General features: G+C 49.2%; 8 protein-coding genes across 8 annotated transcripts; 5 read left to right on the forward strand and 3 right to left on the reverse strand.

Moving 5' to 3' along the window:
• Positions 1-842: 842 nt before the first annotated feature.
• N7529_011971 (uncharacterized protein) lies at positions 843-1,085 on the reverse strand (the record flags this gene model as incomplete). The annotated part of the gene is made up of 1 exon (XM_057247497.1): positions 843-1,085. The coding sequence occupies one exon, from the start codon at positions 1,083-1,085 to the stop codon at positions 843-845; it is 243 nt and encodes an 80-aa protein (XP_057092846.1).
• Positions 1,086-2,279: 1,194 nt separating this feature from the next.
• On the forward strand, positions 2,280-3,143 carry N7529_011972 (uncharacterized protein; the record flags this gene model as incomplete). Its single annotated transcript, XM_057247498.1, has 1 exon — positions 2,280-3,143. One exon carries the CDS (start codon positions 2,280-2,282, stop codon positions 3,141-3,143), a length of 864 nt encoding a protein of 287 aa, XP_057092847.1.
• Positions 3,144-5,789: 2,646 nt separating this feature from the next.
• Positions 5,790-6,995, forward strand: N7529_011973 (uncharacterized protein; the record flags this gene model as incomplete). The annotated part of the gene is made up of 3 exons (XM_057247499.1): positions 5,790-5,895; positions 6,325-6,440; positions 6,474-6,995. The coding sequence occupies 3 exons, from the start codon at positions 5,790-5,792 to the stop codon at positions 6,993-6,995; spliced, it is 744 nt and encodes a 247-aa protein (XP_057092848.1).
• A 15-nt stretch (positions 6,996-7,010) lies between these two features.
• On the forward strand, positions 7,011-7,301 carry N7529_011974 (uncharacterized protein; the record flags this gene model as incomplete). The annotated part of the gene is made up of 1 exon (XM_057247500.1): positions 7,011-7,301. The coding sequence occupies one exon, from the start codon at positions 7,011-7,013 to the stop codon at positions 7,299-7,301; it is 291 nt and encodes a 96-aa protein (XP_057092849.1).
• A 348-nt stretch (positions 7,302-7,649) lies between these two features.
• N7529_011975 (uncharacterized protein) lies at positions 7,650-8,416 on the forward strand (the record flags this gene model as incomplete). The annotated part of the gene is given in 4 exon segments (XM_057247501.1): positions 7,650-7,757; positions 7,799-7,972; positions 7,983-8,256; positions 8,268-8,416. The coding sequence occupies 4 exon segments, from the start codon at positions 7,650-7,652 to the stop codon at positions 8,414-8,416; spliced, it is 705 nt and encodes a 234-aa protein (XP_057092850.1).
• Positions 8,417-8,843: 427 nt separating this feature from the next.
• erg6 (sterol 24-C-methyltransferase) lies at positions 8,844-10,095 on the reverse strand (the record flags this gene model as incomplete). Its single annotated transcript, XM_057247502.1, has 3 exons — positions 8,844-9,738; positions 9,799-9,833; positions 9,892-10,095. The coding sequence occupies 3 exons, from the start codon at positions 10,093-10,095 to the stop codon at positions 8,844-8,846; spliced, it is 1,134 nt and encodes a 377-aa protein (XP_057092851.1).
• A 473-nt stretch (positions 10,096-10,568) lies between these two features.
• slt11 (Pre-mRNA-splicing factor ECM2) lies at positions 10,569-11,774 on the forward strand (the record flags this gene model as incomplete). Its single annotated transcript, XM_057247503.1, has 2 exons — positions 10,569-10,706; positions 10,764-11,774. The coding sequence occupies 2 exons, from the start codon at positions 10,569-10,571 to the stop codon at positions 11,772-11,774; spliced, it is 1,149 nt and encodes a 382-aa protein (XP_057092852.1).
• A 382-nt stretch (positions 11,775-12,156) lies between these two features.
• N7529_011978 (LYR motif-containing protein) lies at positions 12,157-12,647 on the reverse strand (the record flags this gene model as incomplete). Its single annotated transcript, XM_057247504.1, has 3 exons — positions 12,157-12,251; positions 12,337-12,513; positions 12,572-12,647. The coding sequence occupies 3 exons, from the start codon at positions 12,645-12,647 to the stop codon at positions 12,157-12,159; spliced, it is 348 nt and encodes a 115-aa protein (XP_057092853.1).
• Positions 12,648-12,784: the final 137 nt, after the last annotated feature.

The following is a 12,784-nucleotide window of genomic DNA, read 5'->3' on the forward strand; positions in this document are numbered from 1 at the left end:
AAGTCAATGCCCTATCTTGGGTAACACTAAGGATACCAAAAGTGAGCGATGAATTGGCGACGAGTGAAATAATTCATGGCTATTGGTATGAGTAAAGTCGTGTCTCTCAAAGTGATGGCATACATCCCTTTTCTTGAGATCTTCTGCATGAGTTCGTAGCAACCGTGGCGAATAGAAGCATTTAGCCCGCTCTTCCTTCACCCGGGCTAGCCAATAGCCTTCCGTAACTATCGCCCAGAAGGTTTTAACCATCGAATCACTGCTTTATGAACAAGCGCACCATCTTCCCCAGCGCCCTTGAGAATGAACTTCCTAGAATGTCTTCATTGTATTAGTTTTCAAGACCTTGCCCTTGGCCGAAGCATTGTCCCTGCGAATGCCCATAATCATATTCTGAAATACCATCAACATCTTGCCGGATCTTGTCAGGTTTGGTTATTTGAATACCCATATAAAGCAACGGCAAAATTGACTTCCACACACTCGAACAATACTCATGACATTGATTTTACTGTATACGCGGAGTTTGCTTGATAGGAGGAGGAGACGTCGATGAGAAGATCTGTTTCTTTCATTTTTCTCATTTCATAGGTCACCATCAATATCTTTCATCTGTAGTTGTGGGGGAACTAATTATCAAGCATCATTTAGCATTGGTCCTTGGGTGCCCAATGAACATGGACTTATACATATATACAATGTGACCTATTGTTGGTTCACCTCAGTTTAATATTCATATTCATTTCGTTTTAAGTCCCGCATTGTGCACATCGTATTTTGTATATCCTGACATAAAGAAAATCATCTAATCAACGCGAAAGTTTGGATAAGAGCTGATGTATTCAGCAAACCCCACCACCAATCGCCACAAAGTTTCCCTTGATATACATCTTGATTTTCCCTTGCCCTTGCCTCTCTAGCTCCTTTTCTCTTGCACGTACCTTTTTGCCGTGTTCCCTGGAGAATCGCTTCTGCGCGTTTTCATCGCTGGATGGGGCCCTGTCTCCGGGAGGTTTCCCATCCTCGTTTTTGACCATATTCGAAGGTTGGCCAGGGGAGAGCTTATCCTTGGCCCATTTGAACATCTTGGCAATACCGTGAAGCGACTGCCAAAAAATGCAATTTTTGTAAGCAGCGCGGCCGCGAAAGGATAGACGCTTCCGATATATACTATATTGCCCATGTCTTAGATCCTCGGGTTAAAGGCGATCTGATTTTGGATTAAAATAGAAGACAATACTACTAAGAGGAGGGCCCTTTATTCACATCGTCGGTCTAGTCATCGCCATAGGAAGTTCAGGCGAAGATGCGATGATGGAATTTGGCACCATCCACCTTGTCGTAAAGGTTGAAGGCGAAGAACATACTTTGCTTGCAATTAGCAATCTGATCCATGCTATGATAAGCCGACCACTTGGAGGAATTGAGTTCTGAAACTACACATTGCTTAGGATAGCCTGTGTTGAATCCTTGATAGCCAGGGCTAGCGCCTAGCGCGCCCAGCCTGGATGGTGTCTGTCCAGAGACAATTCTGGCGGACAGCAGCAGGCTGATCGCTGCGCCGCTCCAGAAATGAGCCACATTGATAGCTTGTGCAAACGAATAGGAAATGTAAAGAGTGTATCGAGATTGAAAAAAACAGTGTATGAATTTGCAAAAGAAGAACTGGTTTGAGAGGACTGTGAGACCCAGTAGTCTCGAAGACAGTTAGAGAGCGTAAGACCACAATCATACTACAGAGACGGTCCAACAGCAGCGATAAAAATGTCTCCTGTCTGCTAGGGCTTGAATCCATCCGAGAGTAGCCTATTACGGATCGCACATTGTGCACCGGTCATGTTCCAGTAATGCTAGTGAATACCAAATATGAGCCTCCGCTTGAGGGACAAGTGTTTCAGGTGGACGTTCCTGATCAGGGTCGTTTGCAAAGCTCTCATCAGATCACTTTGCCAAGTGTTGACTACTACTAGCGGGTAGGTGGTAAAGCCGCTAAGCCCCTAGGCTGATCCATCGTGTTGGAACTACCCCGAAGAAGCCGCTCGACCCTTCTTTTTTTCTTTTTCCTTTGTTTGCTCTTGGTTGCTCACTTACTTGGGCAGTTTTGCTTCCTGACGCTATTGGTCATTTTGCCATGCCCTCTATTTTGCTATTGTTCTTTTCCATATTGCTCTTTCATTCTCCCAACTCGCCATCTTTCTTATCGCATTCGATTGTCTTTTGGTTTGGCCCCCTTGCCATCAGCGTTGATCTTCTCTATGATCTTGCCCCACCAGCTTAACATGTTCAGTTTCAAGGCGTGCCTGCTAGCACTCAGCCTGGAGGTCAACTTGGCGGCAGTGAATGCCACAGAATTGGGCCTCGCGGAGATCGACCTTGTGTTTCCACGTAACGACACCTTTGAGCCCATGCAACTCATGCCTATCGTCTTCGCTGTTAAGAACAATCCGGCCTTTCAGCAGATAAGCCCTTCTATGTCATATAGGGCGGGCTTGTTACACCGGGGAAAGGGGAAGAATTCCACCTTCTTACACCTCCAGCCAATTTCTACAGACGATCTAGTCGACAACAAAACAGAGACACAGTTCGTGCACTTTGGCATCGCCAATCAATTCAATACGGAAAATATCTGGAAATTCGGACCGTCAATGAGCTGGTCTAACTGCTCCACATCTGACAACGGCGCGGACTATGACAATGTCCATACACGAAACGATGTAGTTGGTTTCCACGAACGATACTACGACGTCTATCAGAGTATCACCTTCACCACCAGACAACGGGGCCGTCAGGCGAACCTGACTACCCTCACTACCGACGAGGGCTGTGGCAAAACTCCGGCGTTTGCCTTTGATGTGATTCAGACCCTTACCATCCCCACAGAATTTTTCCCGGGTCAAAGCGACGAGGGGGCGCCGAAATGTGCTCTTCTCGCAAGCCCCGCACCCACTCCCAGTCCTTGCAAAGCTAGTGTGGCGCCCGAAGCGGCCTCGAGCATCTCCTCGAGTTTGATAAGTCATGAATGCACAGCTGCGACTCCTGCTGTGAGCTGCCCGCCCAAAACCGATGGGGCCGTTCGCAGTCTAGGTCAGGCGGCATGGTGGACCGCTGCTGCTGCCTGGCTTTTGTGCAGTATGTGTTATTAGTAGAGACACTGTATAATTATGAAGCGTTACTACGAGTTTCGATCAAGTTATGATATTTGGTTCGAACGGATCTCGTATATGCACCTGTGAAAGTGGAAGCGAGTGGTCGGAAAGTTGCAGTAGCCCCGATCTTGGCGGTTGGAGTGCCTCAAGAACCCCTACATTGTTCACAATTCTGCCACGGGTTGATTGTTGGACAACAAGTAGTGAACACTATTGGAGTAGTTCACAAAAGCCTGTAATTCCATCCAGGGTTGCATCTGTGCTTTCTAGCTTACTTTGGACCAGCCACCCGAGTAGGAACCCCGAGGGATTTTGTTACAGATCATGTAACCAAAAAACAAAGAAATGAAGCGTAAGTGCCAAGAAACCCATTAAGGTTTAGTCAGGGCCAACAGGGTCGGATCGGCGAGTTTCCGTGAGTCGGCTAGGTCCGTTTCATGGACCCCAAATCTAGTTTCCACAAGGCAAAGTCCTACAGGATTTTGCGACCGATCATGCGGCTAAAAAAGGTCGTCCATAAGTGTGAAGACACACTTTGGGGCTCAATTAGCGCAACTTAGGCCTGAGTGGACGGACTGCCGGAGGTCCCGACGTAGATACCTACGAATTCTGAGGGTCCAGTAATTTCTACAGAGTTGAATCCCGATATTTCCAAAATTTAATGGGATCAAGCCTTGAGGAGTATACCAGGAATTCGTTGGACCCTAGTGAGGCCGATGTGACCCTGAATTTTGGCTCGGGCACCCACCATGTACCTTGCTGTACCTTGCTCGACGCGAAACGACCTGAGACATGCGTTCATGGCTCCTTACGGATCTGAATCTCCATGTCTCCATGGGGCTTTGGTTGGTCAGGTCTGATTGCCAAGGCCCGATCCGCCGCCTTCCGCCCCTAACTTCGGCTGATCGGCAAGCCTCAACAGCCATGATCTAGCCCTATCCGGTCTTTAAACGAGAGTGGACTAAATCTTGCAGTGGTCCATAATATTGCGGGCCACGCCCGGTGCAATCTCCTTGCCATCGAGGTATGCATGTAATACCTGCTCGCCTCTGTTGTCCTACCACACAATAGGAACTTAATACTAGTAAGTGTCTAGTGAAGTCTAACGAACACTACTTTCCTTGACACCCTCGGTCTCAAATGAGACATTATCTAGAGGACTCGCGAGATTTGGTGCTAGCGAAAGCAAGGACAGGGACTAGAACATAGTTGAGGCTCTTTTGTAACATAAGTCAAGATTTATATTCTAAGACACTGTCGGCGGTTTCAGAGGATTGATTACCATCTCTTGAACGATGGAAGTCACGATGAAGCGCCAACAAAAGACCGTATCTTTAAGAGACCTCGCTTGGATGGTTTAACGGGAATCCCGGAGCCCATAATACCGGATGATCCAGCGAGCCAATTAAATCAAACCCGAAGGTTCCCACTGAATTGCTTCAGCAGACGGCGTTTCCTGTCTGGGGATCGTCTAAGATATTTCAGCGTTCTACTCTATCAACTCACGGCAGACAGCAAAATGACTCGCTGTGGGCACAATTTATCGTTTCTCCACTTCCGGGCAAACTCTGATGACAGAAAGGGAGCAAGAGACCAGCTGAGGACCAAAAATTCAATGCAGAAGATGTAATTGGCAAACTTCCGATTCTGCGAGAACAACATCGAATTGCAACATGAAAATTCACTTTGCCGAACATAGGAATTTCTCCATAGCACTGATGGTGCTGATAATGGTGGCATAAAGTAGCAATCCATGAGTAGCCTGTTCAGGAAGAGAGTAGAAACCGAAACATCAAAACGGGTGGAGCAAAACTTGATACGGTGAACAGTCTTAGACAACACGGCTGTTACAGCGATTGAGTCACCATCATTTCAACAAATATGCGAAAACATTCCCTGCATCGCAATTCCATTCACATGTCGGAAGGCCGTCGCTCGTCGAACTGTCACTTAATTCGTTGTGTGTAGAGAGACTCATCTGATTGCTGGCCAACACATGATAGAACATTGTGTTGTCGTTGGACGTATGGACAAGTAAGAAATCGAAACCGATATCAGGGGTGATTGGTCGCTGGTCAGACAATGATTTTCAATATCACGAACGATGCTTGAGTTTGACGAGATGTATGGGGTTCATACTGGAGAGAATATGGTAGACCTACTTTACATAACACTCGAGTTGCTTCAAATTGAACGCAAAATTCTCATCATCACAGCGGAAAATGCCTCCAATGATGATTTATCAATATCAGAGCTATTTTTCAACTTGCAAGAGAGACTTCGCAGTCCTGAGATAGCTGTTGAGGAGACGGAGATTCTTCGTGTATAAGGAGCGGACAGAGGAAGAACGGTACTACAGGGGGTAATGCAACTAGGCGAACACTTGGCTGCAACAGTAACCCAGAGATATTTCCCTCGATTACACTTTTCCAATGAGACGAAATACTTTCCACGTCTGAATCCGTTGTATCCGCTTGCATTATGGCCGAAATTCTCGATCTCATCGTTGAGATTATCGTTCTCATAGTCGAGCTTTTGTTAGATCAGAATGCAAGAGACTAAAAAGATAGGGCATTACATGCGTTCCGCGCGCGACAGGGATATTCAAATTCTTTCATTCAAACAAATAAATGGTTCTAAAATATGTTTAAAGACACCCTATATGCATATAACGTCAAGTACGACGGCCAGACAACACTTGCATTTGGCGCATTTCGCGGCAACGAAGCGGTGCTCGAAAGGACGCTGGGTCAAATTAGCCTCGAGACCAGAAGAAAAACAACCGCGAGAGGGTAGCATTTCTCAAAAACGAAAGCGAAAACAAAAAAGAGAGAAAAAAAGAAATACATGCAACAGTGAGGATTCGCTGGTGGTCACCCACCCAACTACTAACTCACCGGCGTGTGGCTTAAGTACGGCTGAGCGGACGGGAAGCCCTGTTTTCCACACCCTATGGTCGCATGTACTCGTAGGAGAAGTCGCAGGGATCATAGCACGATGGATAAATCGTCCACTTCCTTCCATCTGAAGCAAGCCGGTCCCAGTACCCCCGGTGTTCGTCTCCCGATAAGGTTCAGATAGCTTCCCATTCGCCCCAGCACAGCCTCATGATAGCAAATCAGACAGGAAACACAATAGCTGCAATTGCAAAGAAACCAGTATCAACTCACCTCGACAGCCCGTGGCGATATAGAAATCATAAGAGACTCCCCATCATCTCCGGTTCTCGGGTTTTGCGGAACCTTCGTGGCCGAGCGAACGGACGATGAAGAGAAATTGACAAAGCGTTGGCGAGTATAAGGAGAAGGGGAAACTTTTGGAATTGAGCGGTTGAAAAGCGTTGCGCCACTTGCGACGGCGCCGCGGCGAGTATTGAGTTGGCCGTCAGGGTGGATTCGCAGATTAGAGATTTGCCACGAGCCGATATACTGGGCAGCTCAGAGTGGTGACATCGCGGTGATTGACTACTTCCGCGGTCTAGACGCCAACCTAGCCACTCAATGTCAGAGACCTGGCTGCAATGCGTCGCTTCTCGGACAAGCTGCCAAGAACGGACAGGCGGATGCCATGAAACATCTTGTCGCATTGGGCCTTCTTATCGACTGTCGGGAGGAGACAAAAGACTCAAGAGGAGGACGCGACAGGACATATGTGATGCCTGTTCGGTTGGCGGCCATAAACAATCAAAGACTTTGCATTTCGTACATTCTCGATGCCTGGGAGAATAATCAAATGCGCTTCGAGGGCAAGGAATATGTGCATAACATTGCGCTAATCGCGACTGGGATTGTGCGTCCACCTCTAGCGGTGGAGCATGACACCATACATTGTGCCCTGTTCCTTTTATAGCGCACGGAACTCACGATGAAAAAAAGCTTCTGCCCTTGTGGCGTCGAGCCTGCTATCTCTCTTTCTCAAGATCTTGAAAAGCTGAACCGGACTTTCGAAAAGCCCGACAGGAGGCTTGAAGAGTATGGCGAGATGCTTCCTTACCTAGCAGCACTTACCGGATATGTGCCTTTAATCGAGAAGATGATTCGACTTGGTGTCCCCAATGAAACGCGCTTTCGCGGAAGGAATCCCGCACTCTGTCTTGCAGCATCGGAGGGAGGCCAGCAGTCGCAAAGCGGCTGCTTGAGTCAGCCGCAGACGTGAATGTGAAAACTGCAAAGGATCAATCGCCCCTCTTTCTCGCAACTCTATCTCAGTCTATGGCTACCGTAACTTTACTCGTGGAGCATGGCGCTGATGTCAATGCTCGCTCGGCGCGATGTGGGATGATCCAAACACCACTCTGGCGTGCAGTGGCTCACTATGAGCTTACTGCTCGCAACCAGAATGAACCTGACCACTCAACCAGCTCAACTAAATATCTTCCTGGTTTTTTGTTGGTAGGAGGAAAATACAATGCTCCTTTTCTATTGCGAAAAGGGGCTGATCTCAACTTCTGCGATCCGAGGCATGGGACACCTCCTCTGTGACTTGTATTGGATGCTCCTTTGAATGCACCAGGAAGAATTGACCTTCTGCCAGCATTGCTTGAACATGGCACTGATCCCCTTAAATTGGAAAGGGGCCATTCGCTTCTGTGGAGTGCTATTTGGAGGAATAGTGACGATACAATAAAAATGCTTTTCTTGATCATGGTTTAGATCCGAATGGCTACGGCAAAGACTTCGATGGAACGAAACCCCTCTGTCGTGGTGAGCACTGATTGCCATTCGCAAAGGCCTTCAGACACCGCTGTTACCGGACTACGGAGCTTCTGCTTGACTACGGTGCGGATCCTCATCCCTCGTGTAGTAAAAACAGAACATGCCCAGGTGGTTTGTTCAGGCGACCATATCTAAGCGCTGCTCTCTCGTTAAAAAGATGCTTGAGAGGGGCGTTGATGTTAATGAACCTTTCAACAATGAGACACCTTTACATATTGCTATTTGGAATGAGCAAACTGAAATGGTGGAATGTCTGCTTCGTTGGGGAGCGAATGCGAATATCACAGTTGGAGGAAGCTCCATTGCGTCAGCCAACTCGATCCTTACATGGGCTTTCCGGGGATATGCACCGAAAGCGGATGATCCTCTTGACACGAGTTATGCAGATAGTGCGGGTAAGTTATAGCCAAGTTACTTGTCGCCTATGGAGCCCCGCATACTGTGGCGAGGGATCTTGCCGTCGAACAGGAACGGAGGGTGAAATATTGGCAAGAAAAGGCTGAGAGCGACGCGATCAGGGATATGCACAAGACGGAGGAGTGTTCGACTACTTAATAGCATGTGCATGGCCACCAGATGACAACTGAAAGGGGCTTGCTGGTCAGCAAGCCAGGGTTTTGAGCCTGAACGTGCACATCTATGTCTGTACAGTTCAAGGGCACGGACGAGAAACATAGAATGAAGTAGAATAATGTGGATCTTTTGCTCGTTATTCTTGACTCAATGACTATTACATAGCTATCTTGAAGGGTAAAAGAAACAAGAGAAAGAAAAAATTAAATGAACACCGTCAATCAGAAGAAGCGACACACGGCTCTTTCTTTGCCGACATTGGGTCAGGTGAGCCAAGAAAAACTCCCTGGTGATAAGAGGAGAAGGTGATGAAGGTCATGACAGGTAAGAGGAAGAGAAGGGGCACCAGGGATGAAAGAGCACGCCGAGGGTAATATTTTGTACACAGAAAGATCACAAACAACAGCGTTTACTCGGGCTTCTTGCCAACCATGAGGTACATGGGAGTGAAGAGGTTCTTCTGAGCACCCTCGACCAGACAATCAGCAGCAAGGGCCAAGCTGTCGGCGGTTTTCTGGGAGCCACGGGGGAAGAGACCGATAGTCTCACCGGCACCGACGAAGCGGTGGGCAAGACCACGGCCCCACCAGGTCATGCGGGCAATGGTAAAGAAGTCCCAGGCCGAACCCATGTGCTTGAATGAGCCCGCCAGCGGGTAGTACCAAGGAATGGGGTCGGGGCGAGCAGCCAGATCCTCGTGGTGCTTCATCTCGAAACCAGCGTTCTTCATGGCCTCCAAACCATCGGAGATGCGGACCATGTTGGAGATACCGTCACCCTGCTCGATACCGAGACGAATGCGACGGTGCTCGGCATCGTCGTTGTTGTACTCGTCAGTCATGAGCCACTCGTACACAGCGAAGGTGCCGCCGGGCTTCAAAACACGGAAGATCTCGCTGTAGACGCCAACCAGCTCAGGGGCATGAACGGTAGCCTCAATGGCGTACACGGCATCGAAGCTGTTGTCGGGGAAGTTCATCTGCATGAAGTCGCCCTTGACGAAGGCCATCTTGTCGGACAGGCCCTGCTTGTGGGCGTAGTGGGTAGCGCGGTCGATCTGGTAGTCGTTGTTGTTCAGACCGGTGACGTGAGCACCGGTGAACTTGACCATCTCGCGAGCAGGACCACCGACACCACAGCCGACATCCAGAACCTTCATGCCCTCGGTGATACCGGCCATGTGGGCAAGGTAGTGTTCGTGGCGGGCAATAGCCTGGTGGAAAGGCTCACCGTAGGCGAAACGGCAGAAGTGGAAGGAAGAACCCCATCCGTACTCGTAGAAGTCGGTGGCCAAGTTGTAGTAGCTGCAAAAACATAATCAGTATGGGGAGTGGATCAATGGGGGAATTTGTTTCAGAACGTACTGTCGGGTCAGAGTGGCATATTCCGCCTTACGGGCCTATCACATATCAATTGTTAGTGATAAGCTCAATGATGTGGATTGCGCATTCACATACCTCACGGATCTCAGGAGTCTCATCAGCAGCGTCCTTGTTGTCCCAGTGCTTGAAGTACTCGTCGATGGCAGCCTTCTGGGCAGCGGCGTCCTTTCCGCGCATAGCAGCAAGACCACCCTGGGCCTTAGCAGACTTTCCGTGGAGAGCCTTGTTGAAGGCAGCATCACGCGCCTTGTCCTCACGTTCCAATGCAGAGGGAGCCATGGTGAATAGGAGAATTAAAAGGGGGTAGGTATCAAAAAAAAGGGTCAATTTCCAAGGGAAAGAGGACAAACACCAATTAAGCTGGAAAATACCAAAGAATTGAAGTAGAGAGAGCACAAGCAAGAGAATGAAAGATTGCGACTAAAGAGAAGAAGAAAGGGGAAATAAATAAGGAAGTCGAATCCCAAGCAACTTTTTGACAATGAAGTGGAGAGAACCAATCAGGGGCAAGTTTACTAGGCTAGAACTATCTGGGGGGCAACGCTTCAAAGGGTGTGGCCACTCATTTTCTTCGGCGGGACACTTTCTATCCGTTCTGTGGCTGAGCCGGAGTTTGCATCTCCCGAGTGCAAAAATCAGTGATCTGGTCGAGTCACATGACTGTATCAGCCACACGCCACTTAGCCTTAAACATTGATAATCCAAGCTCTCTCAGACCATCCTTTCGGAAACGGACCTCATACATCTCCGTCATGCCTCCCCAGATTAAGCATGATCTGAACCGCTCCGGATGGGAGTCGACTGACTTTCCGTCCGTATGCGAAAACTGTCTTCCTGAGAACCCATACGTGCAGATGATCAAGGAAGATCATGGCGCAGAATGTAAGATTGTAAGTCTTTTTACTGCTCCAATAGCTACCCCACGAATCAATACTAACTATGTCTAGTGCACGCGCCCCTTCACTATCTTCCGCTGGAAGGCTGATCGAACATCCCGCCAAAAGCGATCCATCATATGTTTGACTTGCGCCCGCCTGAAGAACTGCTGTCAATGCTGCATGCTCGATCTGTCCTTCGGTCTCCCCATCGTCGTCCGTGATGCCGCTTTGAAGATGGTCGCTCCAGGACCGGAAAGCTCTATCAACCGCGAATATTACGCGCAGAACAACGAAAAGGAGATCGAAGAGGGTCGCGGTGCGATTGAGGAATACGAAAAGACAGACGACAAAGCTCGTGAGCTGCTGCGACGCCTTGCAAACAGTGAACCATACTACCGCAAGCCTCGCCGGATCGAGGCCGCCGCTGAAGGAGAGGAAGGAGCCAAAGCCACCCCAGGAGACCAACCACGAACAACCAGCCGCTATGGAAATGCACCAGGACCAGTCCGCACAAGTGAAAGCCGTGTTGGAAACAACATGCCTGGACGTGGCGGACGCGGTGGTGGTCGCGGTGGACGTCCCTTCCCCAGCACTGCACAGCTGCCACCTTCGCCTGCGGATATCCTCCCTCCCTCAGACCCCAACGTCACCTCGCTGTTTGTTACCGGTGTAGAAGACGACCTACCCGAACATACCCTCCGTTCATTCTTCAGTGAATTTGGCCAGCTACGCTCGCTGGTTTGCTCCCACCGCTCTCACTGCGCATTCATCAACTTCGTCAACCGTGCCGATGCCGAGAAAGCCGCGCACCACTGCCAAGGCAAGGCTATCATCCAAGGTTGTCCGCTGCGCGTTCGCTGGGGTAAGCCCAAGTCACTGGATAATCTCGACCGCGAAGAGAGAATCAAAAACGCCCGTGAAGGTCGCCAGGCTGTTGGACCAGTAGGCAAGGGCAAGCAGGCCGACCGCGCCGCCATCATTTCCGGAGAAGACGCTGGGCAGCCTAAGCCCCAGACTCACGTTGTTGCTCCCCCGCCTGGTTCGGGTGAGGTGCAATACGCCAGTATGAACGGTGATTGAACAAAATTCGTGGAACATTAAATCGAAACATGGCATGTAACTTAGGTTCGGAGCGGGCGTTATGATATGGTTTCTTCTATGCAGATCTATGTACTTCAATCAAAAATACCCCGGGGACGCCAATGATAATAAAAGAGTTGGGTATCCTATAATACACGTCCGGTCACTGTCCTGGCCTTGTCTGTAGATGCATACGTAAGGTGGTTATAAGGATGCTGACATGACATCCAAAAAGGCCTTGGAATAAGCTTCCAAATGGCCACCAGACAAAGGTCAAGCTTTTCGTACATCTTTTTGTACACAACCACTTGTTTTGATGCGGGTTGGGACATAGACTCGGAGATTTGCCCATAATCAATTGAGCAGCGCCACAGAGAGCGACTCATGACGAGCAGGACTTGTGGATCTTAACGTTCTGACTGCCGACTTTAATGGAGTCATTATCACCGCGTTCGATCTGGTCGTGGATGTTGAGTTCTATGGAAACGATACGCGTCAGTAAAGAGAACTCTTCCCTGCTACACCAATTCATGGTGAGCAGTCGTAGAGAGGAAACACATACCCCACTTGGCGTTTTCATCACCCTGCTCTCTGGAGCCCTGCACGATGTTGTGACGCAGGATGTTTGCGACCTCGATTGCATGGTTGATTTGCATGCCGGTGTCGATGGCTGGGCGACGGTTCTTGTCGAAGTTCTGGCGGGCCTCTTGACGAGCAGCGAGGAGAACCGGGAGATCGTCTAGCAGACGTTAGCATCCCAAGTTATATTTTGCTGGTATAGGGTTCAGCAAACATACTGTGGAAGACAACTCGGGTGGACCGGAGAAGTTGACGGTAGGCGCTCTTGGCGGCAGCAGCAGTGGAGGTAGTCATTTTTAAGAATCGGATGTGGCCGACAAGGATGTAGTCGAAATAATTACAGTAGGCCAGTAAGTAAAGTCAACAGAAAGAAGGCCTGGCGCCATCGTCAGTCTCGACTTTCCAGAACATCTTGGCTCTGATTGGCTATT

This window comes from Penicillium soppii (genome assembly GCF_028829465.1).
Source record: "Penicillium soppii strain IBT 18220 chromosome Unknown utg000010l, whole genome shotgun sequence".
Classification (NCBI taxonomy): Eukaryota; Fungi; Ascomycota; class Eurotiomycetes; order Eurotiales; family Aspergillaceae; genus Penicillium; species Penicillium soppii.